Below are 14,315 nucleotides of genomic sequence, written 5' to 3'. Positions count from 1 at the left end.
AGTTTCTCCATCAGCCTATCTTGGGGAACCTAATCAAACGCCTTATTGAAGTCCATGTATTAATATCTACAGCCCTTCCCTCATCAATCAACTTAGTCACTTCCTCAAAGAATTCTATTAAGACATGACCTTCCCTGCTCAAATCCATGAGGTCCACTGAAGATGTTACCTAGTAAGGTAATGAAATGTCTGGAAATGAACCTTTCAGCTCAGCGAGCAAACCTACATCCAAAACTGGCTAATGTTGTGCTATTACTTAAGACAGGAAAAGCCAGGGAACTATAGACCAGGGAGCCTGACCTAAGTTGTTGGAGGGGATTCTGAGAGACAGGATTTACACACATTTGGAAAGGAAGGAATGATTAGGGACAGTTACCATGGATGTATATGGAAGAAACTGTGTTTAACAAATTTGATTAAATTTTTGAAGAAATTACCAAGAAGATTGATGAAGGCAGAGCAGTGGACATTGTCTACATGGACTTTAGCAAAGCCTTCAAAAAGATTCCACATGGTAGACTGGTTAGTAAGGTGAAATTCACAGAATCCAGGGACACCTAGTCAAATGGAAGTAAACTCGGCTTGATGATAGGAGACAGCAGGTGGTGGTTGAAGGTTGTTGTTCAGACAGGAGGCATGTGAGCAGTGGTGTGCCACAAGGATCCTGTTGTCTGTCATTTCTGTAAACGATTTGGATGAGAATATAGGAGACAAGAAAAGTTAGTTCGCGGGTGACACCAAAGAAGGTGATCTAAGAGTACAATGGAATCTTAATCAACTGGGCCAGTGGACTAAGAAATAGCAGATGGAGTTTAATGCAGGTAAGTTTGAGGTGTTGCATTTTGATAACACAAACCAGGGCAGGATGTACACAGTTAATGATAGCGCCCTTGGGGAGTGTTGTTGAAACAGGACGATCCAGGGGTACAGGTACAAATGGTGTCACAGAGAGACAGCGTGAAAAAGATATTTGGCACGAGTGCTTCCATCGATCAGAATACTGAGCACAGGAGTTGGGATGTCTTGCTATGGCTGTACAAGACATTGGTAAGATCACAACTGGAGCACTGCATACAATCATGATCGCACTGCTGTAAGAATGACATTATTAAACTGGAAAAGGTGCAAAAAAGATTTACAAAGATATTACTGAGGCTGGATAGGCTGAGACATTTTTGCCACCCTCTCCTCCCCCAGGAGAGAGTACTTTATAGAGATTTATGAAATAATAAGGGGTGTAGATAAGATGCATAGCCAAGGTCTTTTCCCTAGGGTAAGGGTGTCAAAATCTAGAGAACATAGGTTTACGGTGAGAGGGGAAAGATTTAAAGAGGACCTGAACTGCAACTTTTCACTGAGGGTGGTGTGTGTATGGAACAAGTACCAGAGGAAGTGGAGAAGGCGGTATGATTACAACATTTAAAAAGACATTTGGACAGGTACATGGATAGGAAAGGTTTAGAGGGATGCGGGCCAAATGCAAGCAAATGGAATTAGTTCAGTTTAGTAAATCTAGTCAGCATGGACAAGTTGTGCCAAAGAGTCTCTTTCTGTGCTATATAACTCCTATGAGGATGGTGAAGTGGAGACAATAAATAATTCCAAAATGAAACTGGATGGATGCTTGAAAGAAATAACATGCAAGGCTTTGGAGAAGAAATGGGAGAATGGGTACAGATTGCTTTGTGGAAAGTTGACATAAGCTGGGTGGGCTGAACGACTGCATGGCAAATAAGTTACAAATGTTTAGAAATACACAAATCAGAAGGAAATAAAGTAATAAACCAGCAACAAAAGATTATGGTTTCACATTGGAGACAACAGATGGGAGGTTTGAAGGCAGCAGAAGAATCAAATCACGAGTTAAGTTTATTTTGACAGTACTACCATTTCTGAAGCCAAAATTTCTAAACCATTTGACAAATGACAATTTTAGCAGAGTATTATTGTATATAGCCAAGACTTGAAAGTTAATATGTACCTATTGTGCTAACTTTCATGTATCTGCTGTACCAACTTTCATAATAATATTATCTACCTAAGTTTTCTATCTCAAAGGAAATGTTAAATAAAATAAAACTTGTGTTACAATCCATTGCTTAATCTCCAATGCAAAAATGAAATTCTTCCTTTGTTCAAGCTATTGGCAGGTATGTTTAAATTGTTAGACTGGTTGATTAATGACAAATAAATTGAGCAAGTTAAATAGAACACAATTTTTAATCATAAACATTCAATGCTCAAATGTATGGATACTTTTGACACCAGATGTGGGCAGAATAATCTTCCAAATAATTGATTCCTATGCACACTTGAGTCTAAAAACTTTTCAGAGTTTGAGACACACAAGTCCCATATCTAGACTTGAAATACAAACCTTAAAAATTATTAACTCACTGTAGACTGAGAAATCACTAGGCAAAATTATTAAGGGGGGGGGTGCAAATATATTTACAATCAATCATGAAGCAACAAGGTATTCATTTGCACACTGCGCAATACAATTTAAAAGGAAACATCTTTACAGAATCCCTTTGCTGTGGGTACTGTCCATTACCCTTTGTTGACTACCAAAAAAATCACATCAGGATAGGCTTCAAAGGCCATGGGATGCATCAAACATGATAAACCAAACAAAGCAAAACCAAAGTGGAAAATGACACAGAAGTACAAACTAGGGCTACAACACAGACAAGTAATATAGATGTTTTTAATTATTTTACTCTAATTATTTGTCAGCCATCTTGAATTTTCATTTCCCCTCCAATCCTACAGACTATTTCATGTTGATGTATAGTCCCCAAGACATCAGCATCCTTCTGGTATTTTACTCAAGTAGCAATGTTTCAAACATCAGCCCTTCATACCAGTGCTGGCGCCAATTTCATGACAATGGTATTCACAACTGAGTCAAATTTGGTCTTCATTTGACATCGATAGTGCTCACTCAAAAGCAACTGGCTTTTTCTCAACGCAACCCCATCGCCTTTTAACCCTTGATCCTTTTTCATACAATAAATTAAACCCCATCCGATATTCCCATCATTGCCTTGCTGAAATCTGGTACATCTATCTCAGCAACAGGACTTAATTCCTAGGTTTAGGGTAAATTGCTGGGAGATCAACTTACAAGCAGTGCTAAAATCAATGTTCTTGATATATAGGTTCAGGGATAAACAGGATACTGGTCTGGCCCAATAAGTTTTGAGAATCACATTTACAAGGAGACATCATAATCACACAATAAAATAAAATTTGATATGCTAAATGGGGTGCACAGACCACAGGACCACTGCACTTATTGTCTGTGCACCACACAGCCCTTCACATCCATCCAAGCTCTTTCTCGGAAGTTTACCAAACTCGGCCGTTCAAATCCTGCCTCGCCTCTCCGTGCTTTGGGATATCTGTCACGCAACACCATTATAATAATAAAGAACAATCTGCCTCGCAAAACGCCGATAATAATTCCGAGAGAGGGTGCCGTCTAAACATACAGCCAGGCCTCGTACTCAACTTAACCAGCCAGCCGGTTGCTGCAGAGGAGGCTACACAGTCATAATCAGAATACAAAAAATGTAAACGGCCTGCACAGAGCTGACGTGTCCGGCCTATCCAAGGGCACGGTGAAGCCGAACCGACAAGGCTCCAAGGCGGCTAGGCCACGTCCATCTCCTCCCTCCCCTCCGTACCTCGAATAAAAACAATAAAAACCGCGTTCTGTTGCTTGGCGAAGGCAATGGCGTCGGGAATGCTGCCGTTGAACCAGTGCATGGTGGTCGCCCGTCTCTCTCTCTGCCGAACCGTCCAAGCCCAGTCCAGCTCCGCTCAGATTCTCCTCTCCCTTACCCTCCCCCAGCGCCGGCCCCAAAGCCTCCGCCGGTCCCGTTCACAACGGCGATGACGCAGCACCCACCTTGCACCAGTCACACTCGCCCCAGCGCCGTCAATCACCAGCTCCTCCCGCCCCCCCACCCATAGAGCCGTCAATCACCAGCTCCTCCCGCCCCCCACCCGTAGAGCCGTCAATCACCGACTCCTCCCGCCCCCCACCCCGAGAGCAGTCAATCACCGGCTCCTCCCGCCCCCCACCCCTAGAGCCGTCAATCACCGGCTCCTCCCGCCCCCTCCCATAGAGCCGTCAATCACCAGCTCCTCCCGCCCCCTCCCATAGAACCGTCAATCACCGGCTCCTCCCGCCCCCTCCCATAGAACCGTCAATCACCGGCTCCTCCCGCCCCCTCCCATAGAACCGTCAATCACCGGCTCCTCCCGCCCCCTCCCATAGAGCAGTCAATCACCGACTCCTCCGGCCCCCCACCCCTACAGCCGTCAATCGCCGGCTCCTCCCGCCCCCTCCCCGAAAGCCGTCAATCACTACCAAAACTTGGCAAATGCAACATAATCTGGATAAGTGTGTAGTTATCCATTTTGGTCGCAAAAACAGGAAGGCAGATGATCTGGTGGCAGTTAGGAAAAGGTGAGATGCAATGAGACCTGAGTGGGGTCATGGTGGAACAGTGGCTGAAGGTTGGCTTGCAGATGCAGCAGGCAGTGAGGAAAGCAAATGGCATGCTCCCTTTCGTAAAGGATTTGAGTATTGGAGTAAAGATGTCTTGCTGAAGTTATATGGGGCCTTGCTGAGGCTCACCTTGAGTATTCTATAAAGTTTTGATTTCCTAGTCTGAGAAAGGACATTTGGGATAGCACGGTGGCTCAGTAGTTAGCACTGCTGCCTCACAGCACCAGGATCCCAGGTTTGATTCCAGCCTTGGGCAACTGTCTGTGTGGCGTATGCATATTCTCCTCCTGTGTGCACGGGTTTCCGTTGGGTGCTCCGGTTTCCTCCCAAAGCCCAAAAATGTGTAAATCAAGTGAAATGGTCATGCTGAATTGCCAATAGTGTTAGGTGTAGTAGTCAGAGGGAAATGGGACTGGGTAACTTACTTGTCGGAGGGTCAGTGTGGATTTGTTGGGCCGAAGGGCGTATTTCCACACTGCAGGGAATCTAATCTAATCATCAAAACATTCTTTATGTTGAGGGAGTCCAGCAAAGGTTCACCTTTGGCAGGACTGACGTGAGGAAAGACTGGATCGAATGGGCTTGGAATTCGGAAGAATGAGGGGGTATCTCATAGAAACAAATAAAATCCTGACAGGCCAGATGCAGAAAGAATGTTCCCAATGTTGGGGGAATCCAGAACATGGGATCACAGTCCAAGCATAAGGGTAAGCCATTCAGGGTTGAGATGAGGAAGAATTTCTTAAGATAGTTGTGAACCTGTGCAATTTTCTCCCACAGGAAGCTGTTGGAGTTCGTTCATTAGATATATTCAAGAGGGATTTGCACATGACCCTTGCAGCCCAAGGGATCAAGGGGTAGGGGTAGAGGGTTGGAATGGATGACTGAAATTGTGTAATCATATTAAATGATGGTGAAGGCTCAAAGGGCTGAATGGCTTACTCCTGCGCTTATTTTTTATGTTTCCTCCCGCCCCCTCCACCAGCGCCGTCAATTACCACTTCTCCCAGCGTGATCCATGGGTCAGTCCACAGTTTAGCGGCATCAATCACCTCTATCAACTATGTTTCTGTCGCTCCACGGTTTAGTTTTTAACCAACTCAGCAGGTCTGGCAGCATTTGTGGAGAAAGCTGTCAACGTTTCGGGTCCAGTGATTGGATTAGAGATACAGAAACAGAAACGTTGACTCGGCTTTCTCTGCACAGATGTTGCCAGCCCAGCTGAGTTTATCCAAAATTTTTTTTTTGTTTGTGATTTCCGGCATTGGGATTTCTGCGTTTTTTGTTTGTTTGCTTTTAACGTCCAACATTTGCTGTACTCCGCTTTTACTGATACAAGGCATGACTGCTCTTGAAAGAGATGGTGGCAATTAGTCAAACTGTGGGAAAGCGTTAATTTGCAAAACTGTCCTAATTTATGATCCTGGTAGTTTCAGACTTCACGTTGAAAACATTCCAGCTTTTGTAGAAAATGAATGGCTATGCAGCAGCGGCCAGGTGCCAGCACCGCGCACACACTCACACGGCGGACGGGTGACCGATGACATCACAATGCACAACACGCCGGCGCAATGACAGCCGCAACCGTGACGTCATTTACAATGACGTCAATGTCACTATTGTTTCGCCAGAATGTATCAATCGCAGCTGACCTAACACAGGCCCTACATGCCGGGTGAACCTTGGAAATGTTCACAATTTAAATTTTAAAAAACCGCAATAGAGGGACAGATTTTTCTGTTCTGAGACGTTGTGACACACACCTGGAGCAGGTGGAACTTGAGCCCGGGCGTTGCTTGTCCAGAGGTAGTGACACAGGCACAGGGCACCACAACAGCCTTAATACAAGGATATCCTGAGTTACTGCAGGCTATTGGAGGCAATGGGAGGGGGAAAATGGAGCCAGTGAGGCTTTTAGCACAACATGGGTGAAGTTTCCATACTCAACAAGAACGGCGAAAAGATCATTTGTTTGACACATGGATTATGGTCTTTGAGGTAATGGGTAGTTCATGCGCTTGTTGTATTTCTGGAATGTAAATCGGCACTTAATACAGTAGCATATAAAAGACATTATTAAAGTTCACAAGATTGAAGGGATGCATGGATACAAAATTGGTGAAAGTCAGGAAGCAGATATTAGTAACGAAATGTTGTCAAGGGCGACTGTTTGTCTCACTGCTCCACACACACAACCATTTATAAATAACTGTCTGTATATATGCGTGCGCTCAAGAGCACGTCAATGCAGTATTACTGATAGCACACCATTGCTTCAGCCAGAGCCAAAAGCTAAAAGGCATGGTAAGGTAGACAGTCAGGGGGCTGGAAGAACACAGCAAGCCAAGCAGCATTAGGAGGTGAAGAAGTCAATGTTTCGGTGTAACTCTTCTTCAGAACTGGGGGTGATTGTAAGGGAAGCTGCAGATAAAGGGTGTGGCAAGGGCAGGGTGGTGAAGTGGGGGTAGGTGAAGATAGGAAGTGGGTACGATTCCCCCCCTCCCCGAACCTGTGTCCCCTAGTAACTGACCCCTCCACCCCTTCCACTCTATCCATACCATTTACAATATTATAAACTTCTATCAGGTCACCCCTCAACCTCCTGCGTTCCAGTGAAAACAAACCCAGTCCATCCAACCGTTCTTCAAAAACTCCCCCATACTAGGCAACATACCAGGGGTGTGGATGGCATCTCAAAGGAAAGCAGCAGCAGTGACATCACGATTGGCTCTGTTGTGGAGCAAGGAGGGTTGAAGTGCAGGTGAGCAGTAGTGACGGGGGGCTCTGTAAGCAGGGGAACACTGCTGTGAGCAGACTCCAGGATGTGTTGCCTCCCTCGTGCTGGGGTCAAGAATGTATTTCGGCAAGCACAAGATGTTCTGAAGGGGTTGAGTAGCCAGAGGTCACTGTCAATATTGATAATAATGATGGAGACAGGAAGAGAAATGAGGTCCTGCAAATTAATTTAGAAATTAGGTATACAGTTAAAAAGCTGCACCACTTGAATTGTAATCTCAGGATTACTCCCTGTGACATGCGTTAGTGAGATCAGAAATCTGGATTATTCGGATCCCTTCTAGGGCGGGAAGGACCTGAATAGGAAGGTTTGCTTGTGCCACTTAGGAGAGATTACACTAGTGTGGCAGGGAGGTGGCAACCAGAGCAGGTCAGCATGTGGAGTGATTGAGGAGGTGGTCAAGGTTAAGTCAATTAAGTTGAATAGGAAGAACAGGCAAGGTCAGATTATTGAACATGGTGGGACTAATGGTCTTACGTGTCTTTATTTCTCTAAGGTATATAACAGGTAAAACAGATGAGCTTAGAGCCTGGATTATTACATGCGACAACAATGTAGTAGGCAGTAGAGAAACAGGGCAGGACTAGCAGCTCAATGTTCCAGGATTTAGATGAGGATTTAAAAGAGGTGGGGGTGTTACTGGTTAAGGACAATCTCACAACGACACTCAAGACTACATTTTGGAGGACTTCAAAGTTTGAGAGAAGATTTGTAGCTCGGGTGCTCGTTGTTTTGGTTCTGTTCAGTGCGCTGGGAATTTGTGTTGCAGACGTTTCATCCCCTGTCTAGGTGACAGCCTCAGTGCTTGGGAGCCTCCTGTGAAGCGCTTCTGTGACCTTTCCTCCGGCATTTGTAGTGGTTTGAATCTGCCGCTTCTGGTCGTCAGTTCCAGCTGTCCGCTGCAGTGGTCAGTATATTGGGTCTGGGTCGATGTGCTTATTAATTGAATCTGTGGAAGAGTGCCATGCTTCTAGGAATTTCCTGGTTGTTCTCTGTTTGGCTTGTCCTATAATAGTAGTGTTGTCCCAGTCGAATTCATTTTGCTTGTCATCTGCGTGTGTGGCTACTAAGGATAGCTGGTCGCATCGTTTCGTGGCTCGTTGGTGTTCATGGATGCGGATCGTTAGCGGTCTTCCTGTTTGTCCTATGTAGTGTTTTGTGCAGTTCAATGTAATGTACAAAATCCCACAGATTCAATCAATAAGTACATCGACCTGGACCCAATATACCGACCACTGCAGCAGACAGCTGGAACTGACAACCGGAAGCGGCAGATTCAAACCACTACAAATGCCGGAGGAGAGGTCACAGAAGCGCTCCACAGGAGGCTCCCAAGCACTGAGGCTGTCATCTAGACAGGGGACGAAACGTCTGCAACACAAATTCCCAGCGCGCTGAACTGAACCACAATATTTTGGAGGACTCATCCAACAAGGCCATACGGGTACTACCAAGGAATGAGAAAGGTGCAATTCACTATGATGGGATTCTTCTATAGGCCTCTCAACAGCCAGGCTCAGGAGGAGGAACAGATATGTAGACAGATCAAGGAAAAATGCAAGAGCGATAGAGTTGTTATACCTGGTGATTTTAACTTTCCTAATATTGACTACGATTCCCTCAGGAACCGAGTTAGGCCAGAATCTAATAGGTGCATCCAAGAAGGTTTGATGATATACTATGGGGATAATTCAATTAAGGTAGGGTCATATTAGATCTTGTATTGGGGAATGAGTCTGGCCAGGTGATTAAGTTCAATGGGGTAGCATTTTGGTAACAGTGACAGTTATGGATGAGGTGAAGACTGGTCCTCAGGTGAAAGTGCTAAACAGGAGGTAAAGCTAATTACAACAGTATTGGGCAGGCGATGATTTGAGGGTAAGTCCATATTGGACATGCAGGGAATCTTTTAAAGGCCAGTTAATCAAGGTTTGGGACCAGGATGGTCCCATGGGAGTGAAAGATAATGATGGCAAGATTCAGGAACCCTGGATGACAAGCGATTTTGAAAGTTTAGTAAAAAAGAAAGCATATGTGAGGTTTAGGAAATAGAAATCAAACAAGCCCATTGAGAAGTATAAGAGCAGAAAATAACTTAACAAAATTATAAAAACCAGAAAGGGCCATGAAATATCTTTGGCAAGTAGGTTTAAAGAAGAATCCTACAGCATTTTACTCATATTAGGAGCGAGAGAGTAGGTCAACTCTCGGACAAAGGAGGGAATTTTTATGTGGAGTCAGAGAAAGTGGACAAGGTCCCTAATTGTTAATGCTGGGATCTTGGGAAAGATCTTTGTTTCCTTTTCGCCAACGGTGAGGTTCCAGAAGACTGGAAAATGAGCAATATTGTTCCCTTGTTTAAGGGCAATCGGGATAATCCAGTAAATTACAGACTAGTAAGCCTTACATCAGTGGTTGGGAAATTATTGGAAAAGATTCTTAGAGACAGGAGCTAATCGCATTTAGAAAAGAATGGACTTACTAGGGGCAGTCTTCCTCATTGCTTTGTCTGGGAGAAGTCTAGTCTCAAATTTGAGTTTTTTTTTGAGGAAGTGACAAAGACGATCGAGGAGGATAGGGTAGTGAATGTTGTCTCCATGGACTTGAGTCAAGCATTTGACAAGGCTTGAGAATGTTGCCTAGATTAGAGTGCATGAACTGTAAGGAGAGGTCAGACAGATTGGATTGCTTTTGCTACAGGGTTCCATGCTGAGGGGCAACCTGAAAGAAATATATAAAATTACAGGAGTTATGGATACAGTGAGTCTTTTTCTCATCCCCTCCCCTCACCCTGCCAGAAATGCCAAGGATTAAGGGACATGGGTTTAAGGAGGGGGAGAAGAGAGAATTAAAAGGTGAATGAGACAGGTTTTTTCATTATAAAGAGGTTGGTAGGTGCCTGAGGAAGTGGTTGAAGCACATACCATACCAATGTTTAAGAGGTATTTAGACAGACACATGAAGAGACAATGAACATTGCCTTATGGACCATGTGCAAGCAGATGGGATTTGTTTAGAATGCCATCATGGTTAGCAAAGACAAGGAATGCCAAAGTGCTTGATCCTAGGCTGCACTGTTCAAAGTTTATGGCACTCCACTGGTTACAGGTTGCCACCCAGAAAATGCTCCCCTTATCCCAACTTTCTTATATTAGTTTGTCAATCTCTAGCCATGCTAATGTTAATACCTCCAAAGAGATATGGGCTCATACCTTAAGTAGCCAAATGTGTGGTAACTTACAAAATGTCTTTAGAAAACTGAACAAAAAAAAAAAAAGCCTGATCCCTGGTTGGATCCAGGGCATATTGTTCTTAGTACTAGCCATTGTGCCGAGACACTGCTGCCTCTCAGCGCCAGGGTCCCAGGTTCGATCCCAACCTCAGGTTGTGTGGAGTTTGCACATTCGCCCCGTGCCTTCGTAGGTTTCCTCAGAGTACTCCTGTTTCTTCCCACAGTCCAAAGATATGCATGTCAGGCGAATTGGCCATGCTAAGTTGACCATAGTGTTAGGTGCATTAGTCAGAGGGAAGTGGGTCTGGTTGGGTTAATCTTCGGAGGATTCCTGAAGAAGGGCCTGTGCCCGAAACGTCGAATCTCCTGTTCCCTGGATGCTGCCTGACCCGCTGTGCTGTTCCAGCAATAAAGTTTCAACTTTGATCTCCAGCATCTGCAGACCTCACTTTCTCCTTTAATCTTCGGAGGGTCGGTGTGGACTGGTTGGGCCGAAGGGCCAGTTTCCACACTGTAGGGAATTGAATCTCATCAAAATCCACTATGAATTCTTCCTCTTTTCTATGGCATTGATTGTCCAGATCTACATTTATTCACCATGGCATACAGTATACCTACTGTTAGGTGGCCTATCGACTCCTCCAAATAGCATCTTTTTGTCTTTTTATTTCTTAGCTCCAGCCATATGGATTCTTCAACTTGCAATTCAAAATTGCTATTGCACTTATTCCATCCCAAAGAAAGAATGCTACCCGACCTCCCTTTTCTTCCTCTGGTTAAGGGATGGTAAAATCTTGGCAGATGGAATATAATGTGGGGAAAATGAGAGTGTCTGCACTTTGGCAGTAAGAATAAAGGAACTGAATATTATTTAAATGGGGAACAACTGCAGAAAGCTACAGAAGGATTTTGGAGTCTTTGCCCATGAATCTCAAAAAGTGAGCATGTAAGTCCAGTGGATAATAGGGAAGCCAAACAGAATGCTAGCCTTTATTTCATAGGGATAGAGTGTTAAAATTAGGGAGATTTTACTCACATTATACAGGATCTGGTCAGAAAACAGCTGGAATGCTGTGAAGAATTTTAGGACCCTTATCTAAGCAAAGATATACTGGCACTGGAGGCATTCATGGAAAGGTTTATGAGCTGATACCAATGAATGAAGAACTGTTGTATGAGGATAGGCTGAAAATTTTGGGCCAGTACTCATTGGAATTTAGAAGAGTAAGAGGCAACCTTATTGATGCATGCAAATCCTTCAGGTACTTAAAAGGGTAGGTGCAGACGTGTTTTTCATTTTGCGATAGACTAGGACTACAGGTCATGAACTCAGAATAAGGAGTTGCACATTTAATACAGAGAGAGTAGTGAATCTGTCGAATTTTTTATTGCAGCGGCTGTAGAGGCTTAGCATTAAAATATATTCATGGTTAAAAATGTACAATATCAGTAAGGGAATTGCAGGTTAATCAGAAAAAGGCAGCAAAATCAAGTTGAAGATTATTAGATCACCACAATCACATTAAATGGTGGAGAAAACTTGATGGGCTGAATGGAATACTTGAGCTCTTACGCGTTATGATCTTAGTTCATACATGGAATTTCTCTAGCCTTACTGTAACAAGTCAAAAAAGAATTATACCCAAATTATCTTTGCCACACACTACTGTAGACATTACCTAATCTCACAGTTCATATGCAAAATGTGCAAAACATGAAAACATAATTCTTTGTACAAGGAAAATCCCTGCATTTTTCCATTTAACTGTTTATTAAAAAATCTGAAAAGTAACAAATCCACTGTGAAAAGCAAATTTCTCTAAAATACTGTTAATTGTTTTGAATTATTTACAACAGAATTCCATTGTTGAGTTCCTGACATTGTTCATTTGTAGTTTAACCTCCCACTTAAATTGCATTCAATGTGTACACCACATTCATTCCGTAAAAAAAGTACAAATCATGTCGCAAGCAAAGCACAATCACCTTGAACAGCTACGCCTAAATTTACAGAAAAATGGCAGAATTGATACTATGCAAATGACTGCATTAAAGAATTCATAAAATTACTTTAATAAAGGCTAATACTCATGAAACTGTGATAAAATTATAAATATCAAAATTTTTTTTACAACATCTAGGGGGTTGCAAAATTTAATTGGAAATTTAGAGTAATTTTTTTCATTTTCAGTCAGTGTTGGAAGTCACTAAATGCAAGTAGCCATTGTACTTCATGGTTGATGTGTGGAAATTGTAATCTAGAAGTGAACTGTTACTAAAGCACATTGAATGATGCAGATTACAAACAAATTTAATAAAAACAGGGTACTCTCTTGACTCTGGTTGAAGTTAAAATTCCTTTATTTTGCCTGTATCATCTTCAATATTTTATTGAATCTACTCTCCAAGTCATAAATTACTACCCTCCCAAAATATAGTGAACACATAGCTCAATGACAAGATGATTGTTCCATTTACTGTACAATCTTGTGCTATCACTGGGTTTCCTTAACCTTCTGTTCAAAATAATCCAGTTTCTTTTTTGGAAACAGTGGCATATGCTTCATTCAACTCATTTTTATCTCAACATAAGACAGCATGCCATCTCTTTTCATCCTACATGGTTACTTCAGAATGTCCTGTAGTTCTATCCTGATGTCCTCATTCAATGGTCATCCCATTCAATGCTTGCCCAACCCTTTCACATCATACCCTCTATCCTGAAATTATGTAGCTCTGGTGCACTGATTAACCCTGAATTGAAATTCAAGCGTTGTATCTGACATTTTTTCATCTCTGTCAAGTAGCCTGCTTCAATCCTCATCTCATCATTCCAAACTGTTATTTAACTGATAACATACATTTAAATTACATTCCACTCCAAGCTTCAAGTTTTCACTGATGCCCTTAAAAAGGTCTTCCACTCTTCACCTTACATAAATTACAATTTGTCCAAATTGATAGATCATCCTGCAACAAAAAGAAAGATTCAACAAAACCTTCGGAGCAGAATTACACTAGATGGAGTTTAGGCTTCTAAAATGTTAACAGTTTAGTGCAAGTGTTTGTCCCATTCTTCCTACTATCAGCTTTATTCTCCATTTCGGGCAGCACAGTGGCTCAGTGGTTAGCACTGCTGCTTCACAGCACCAGGGTCCCAGGTTCGCTTCCAGCCTTGGGCAACTGTCTGTGTGGAGTTTGTACATTCTATGTGTCTGCATGGATTTCCTCCAGGTGCTCCTGTTTCCTCCCACAGCCCAAAGATGTGCAGGTCAGGTGAACTGGCCATGCTAAATTGCCCATAGTGTTAGGTGCATTAGTTAGAGGGATCTGGTTGGGTTAATCTTTGGAGGGTCGGTGTGGACTGGTTGGGCAGAAGGGCCTGTTTCCACACTGTAGGGAATCTAATCTAATCATTAACATGGGGGTGAACAGGTTGTAAAGTAGGTAAAGTGCCCTGCCCACCCATAGTACATGCAGGAGTGTTGGTAGTGTCAGAGTCAATACCCACATGCTAGTAAGTAAATAAATAATTAAGGTCCAATTGAGTTTGTCAAAGGGTATGTTGCCCACACTAAAACACAGCTAGTATGGTCAGTTGAACAGCAATGAATAGTTCATGCAGGGTGTGCTCTGTGTACACTGGGGAGCAGATCCCACTCTGAGATACTACCCCAACCTTACACTACCCATCTCTCCAAAGAACCACCTCTTGTGGACTCTAGAATAACTACACCTTAAACTAAGGCCATAAGAAATAGGAA

General features: G+C 43.2%; 1 protein-coding gene across 1 annotated transcript in view; it reads right to left on the bottom strand.

Annotated features, from left to right (window-relative positions):
* Window positions 1-3,849, bottom strand: part of ubxn4 (UBX domain protein 4) — a 61,538-nt gene extending 57,689 nt beyond the window's left edge. Inside the window, exon 1 of the mRNA XM_043694032.2 lies at window positions 3,693-3,849. Coding sequence (XP_043549967.1) covers window positions 3,693-3,774 — 82 coding nt within the window. The 5' untranslated portion in view covers window positions 3,775-3,849. The remainder of the gene's footprint in view (window positions 1-3,692) is intronic.
* Window positions 3,850-14,315: the final 10,466 nt, after the last annotated feature.

The sequence above is a fragment of the Chiloscyllium plagiosum genome, unplaced genomic scaffold (genome assembly GCF_037043375.1).
Source record: "Chiloscyllium plagiosum isolate Xiang-an unplaced genomic scaffold, Cpla_swu_hap1 HiC_scaffold_7, whole genome shotgun sequence".
Classification (NCBI taxonomy): Eukaryota; Metazoa; Chordata; class Chondrichthyes; order Orectolobiformes; family Hemiscylliidae; genus Chiloscyllium; species Chiloscyllium plagiosum.
This window is presented reverse-complemented; position numbering and strand designations above follow the sequence as displayed.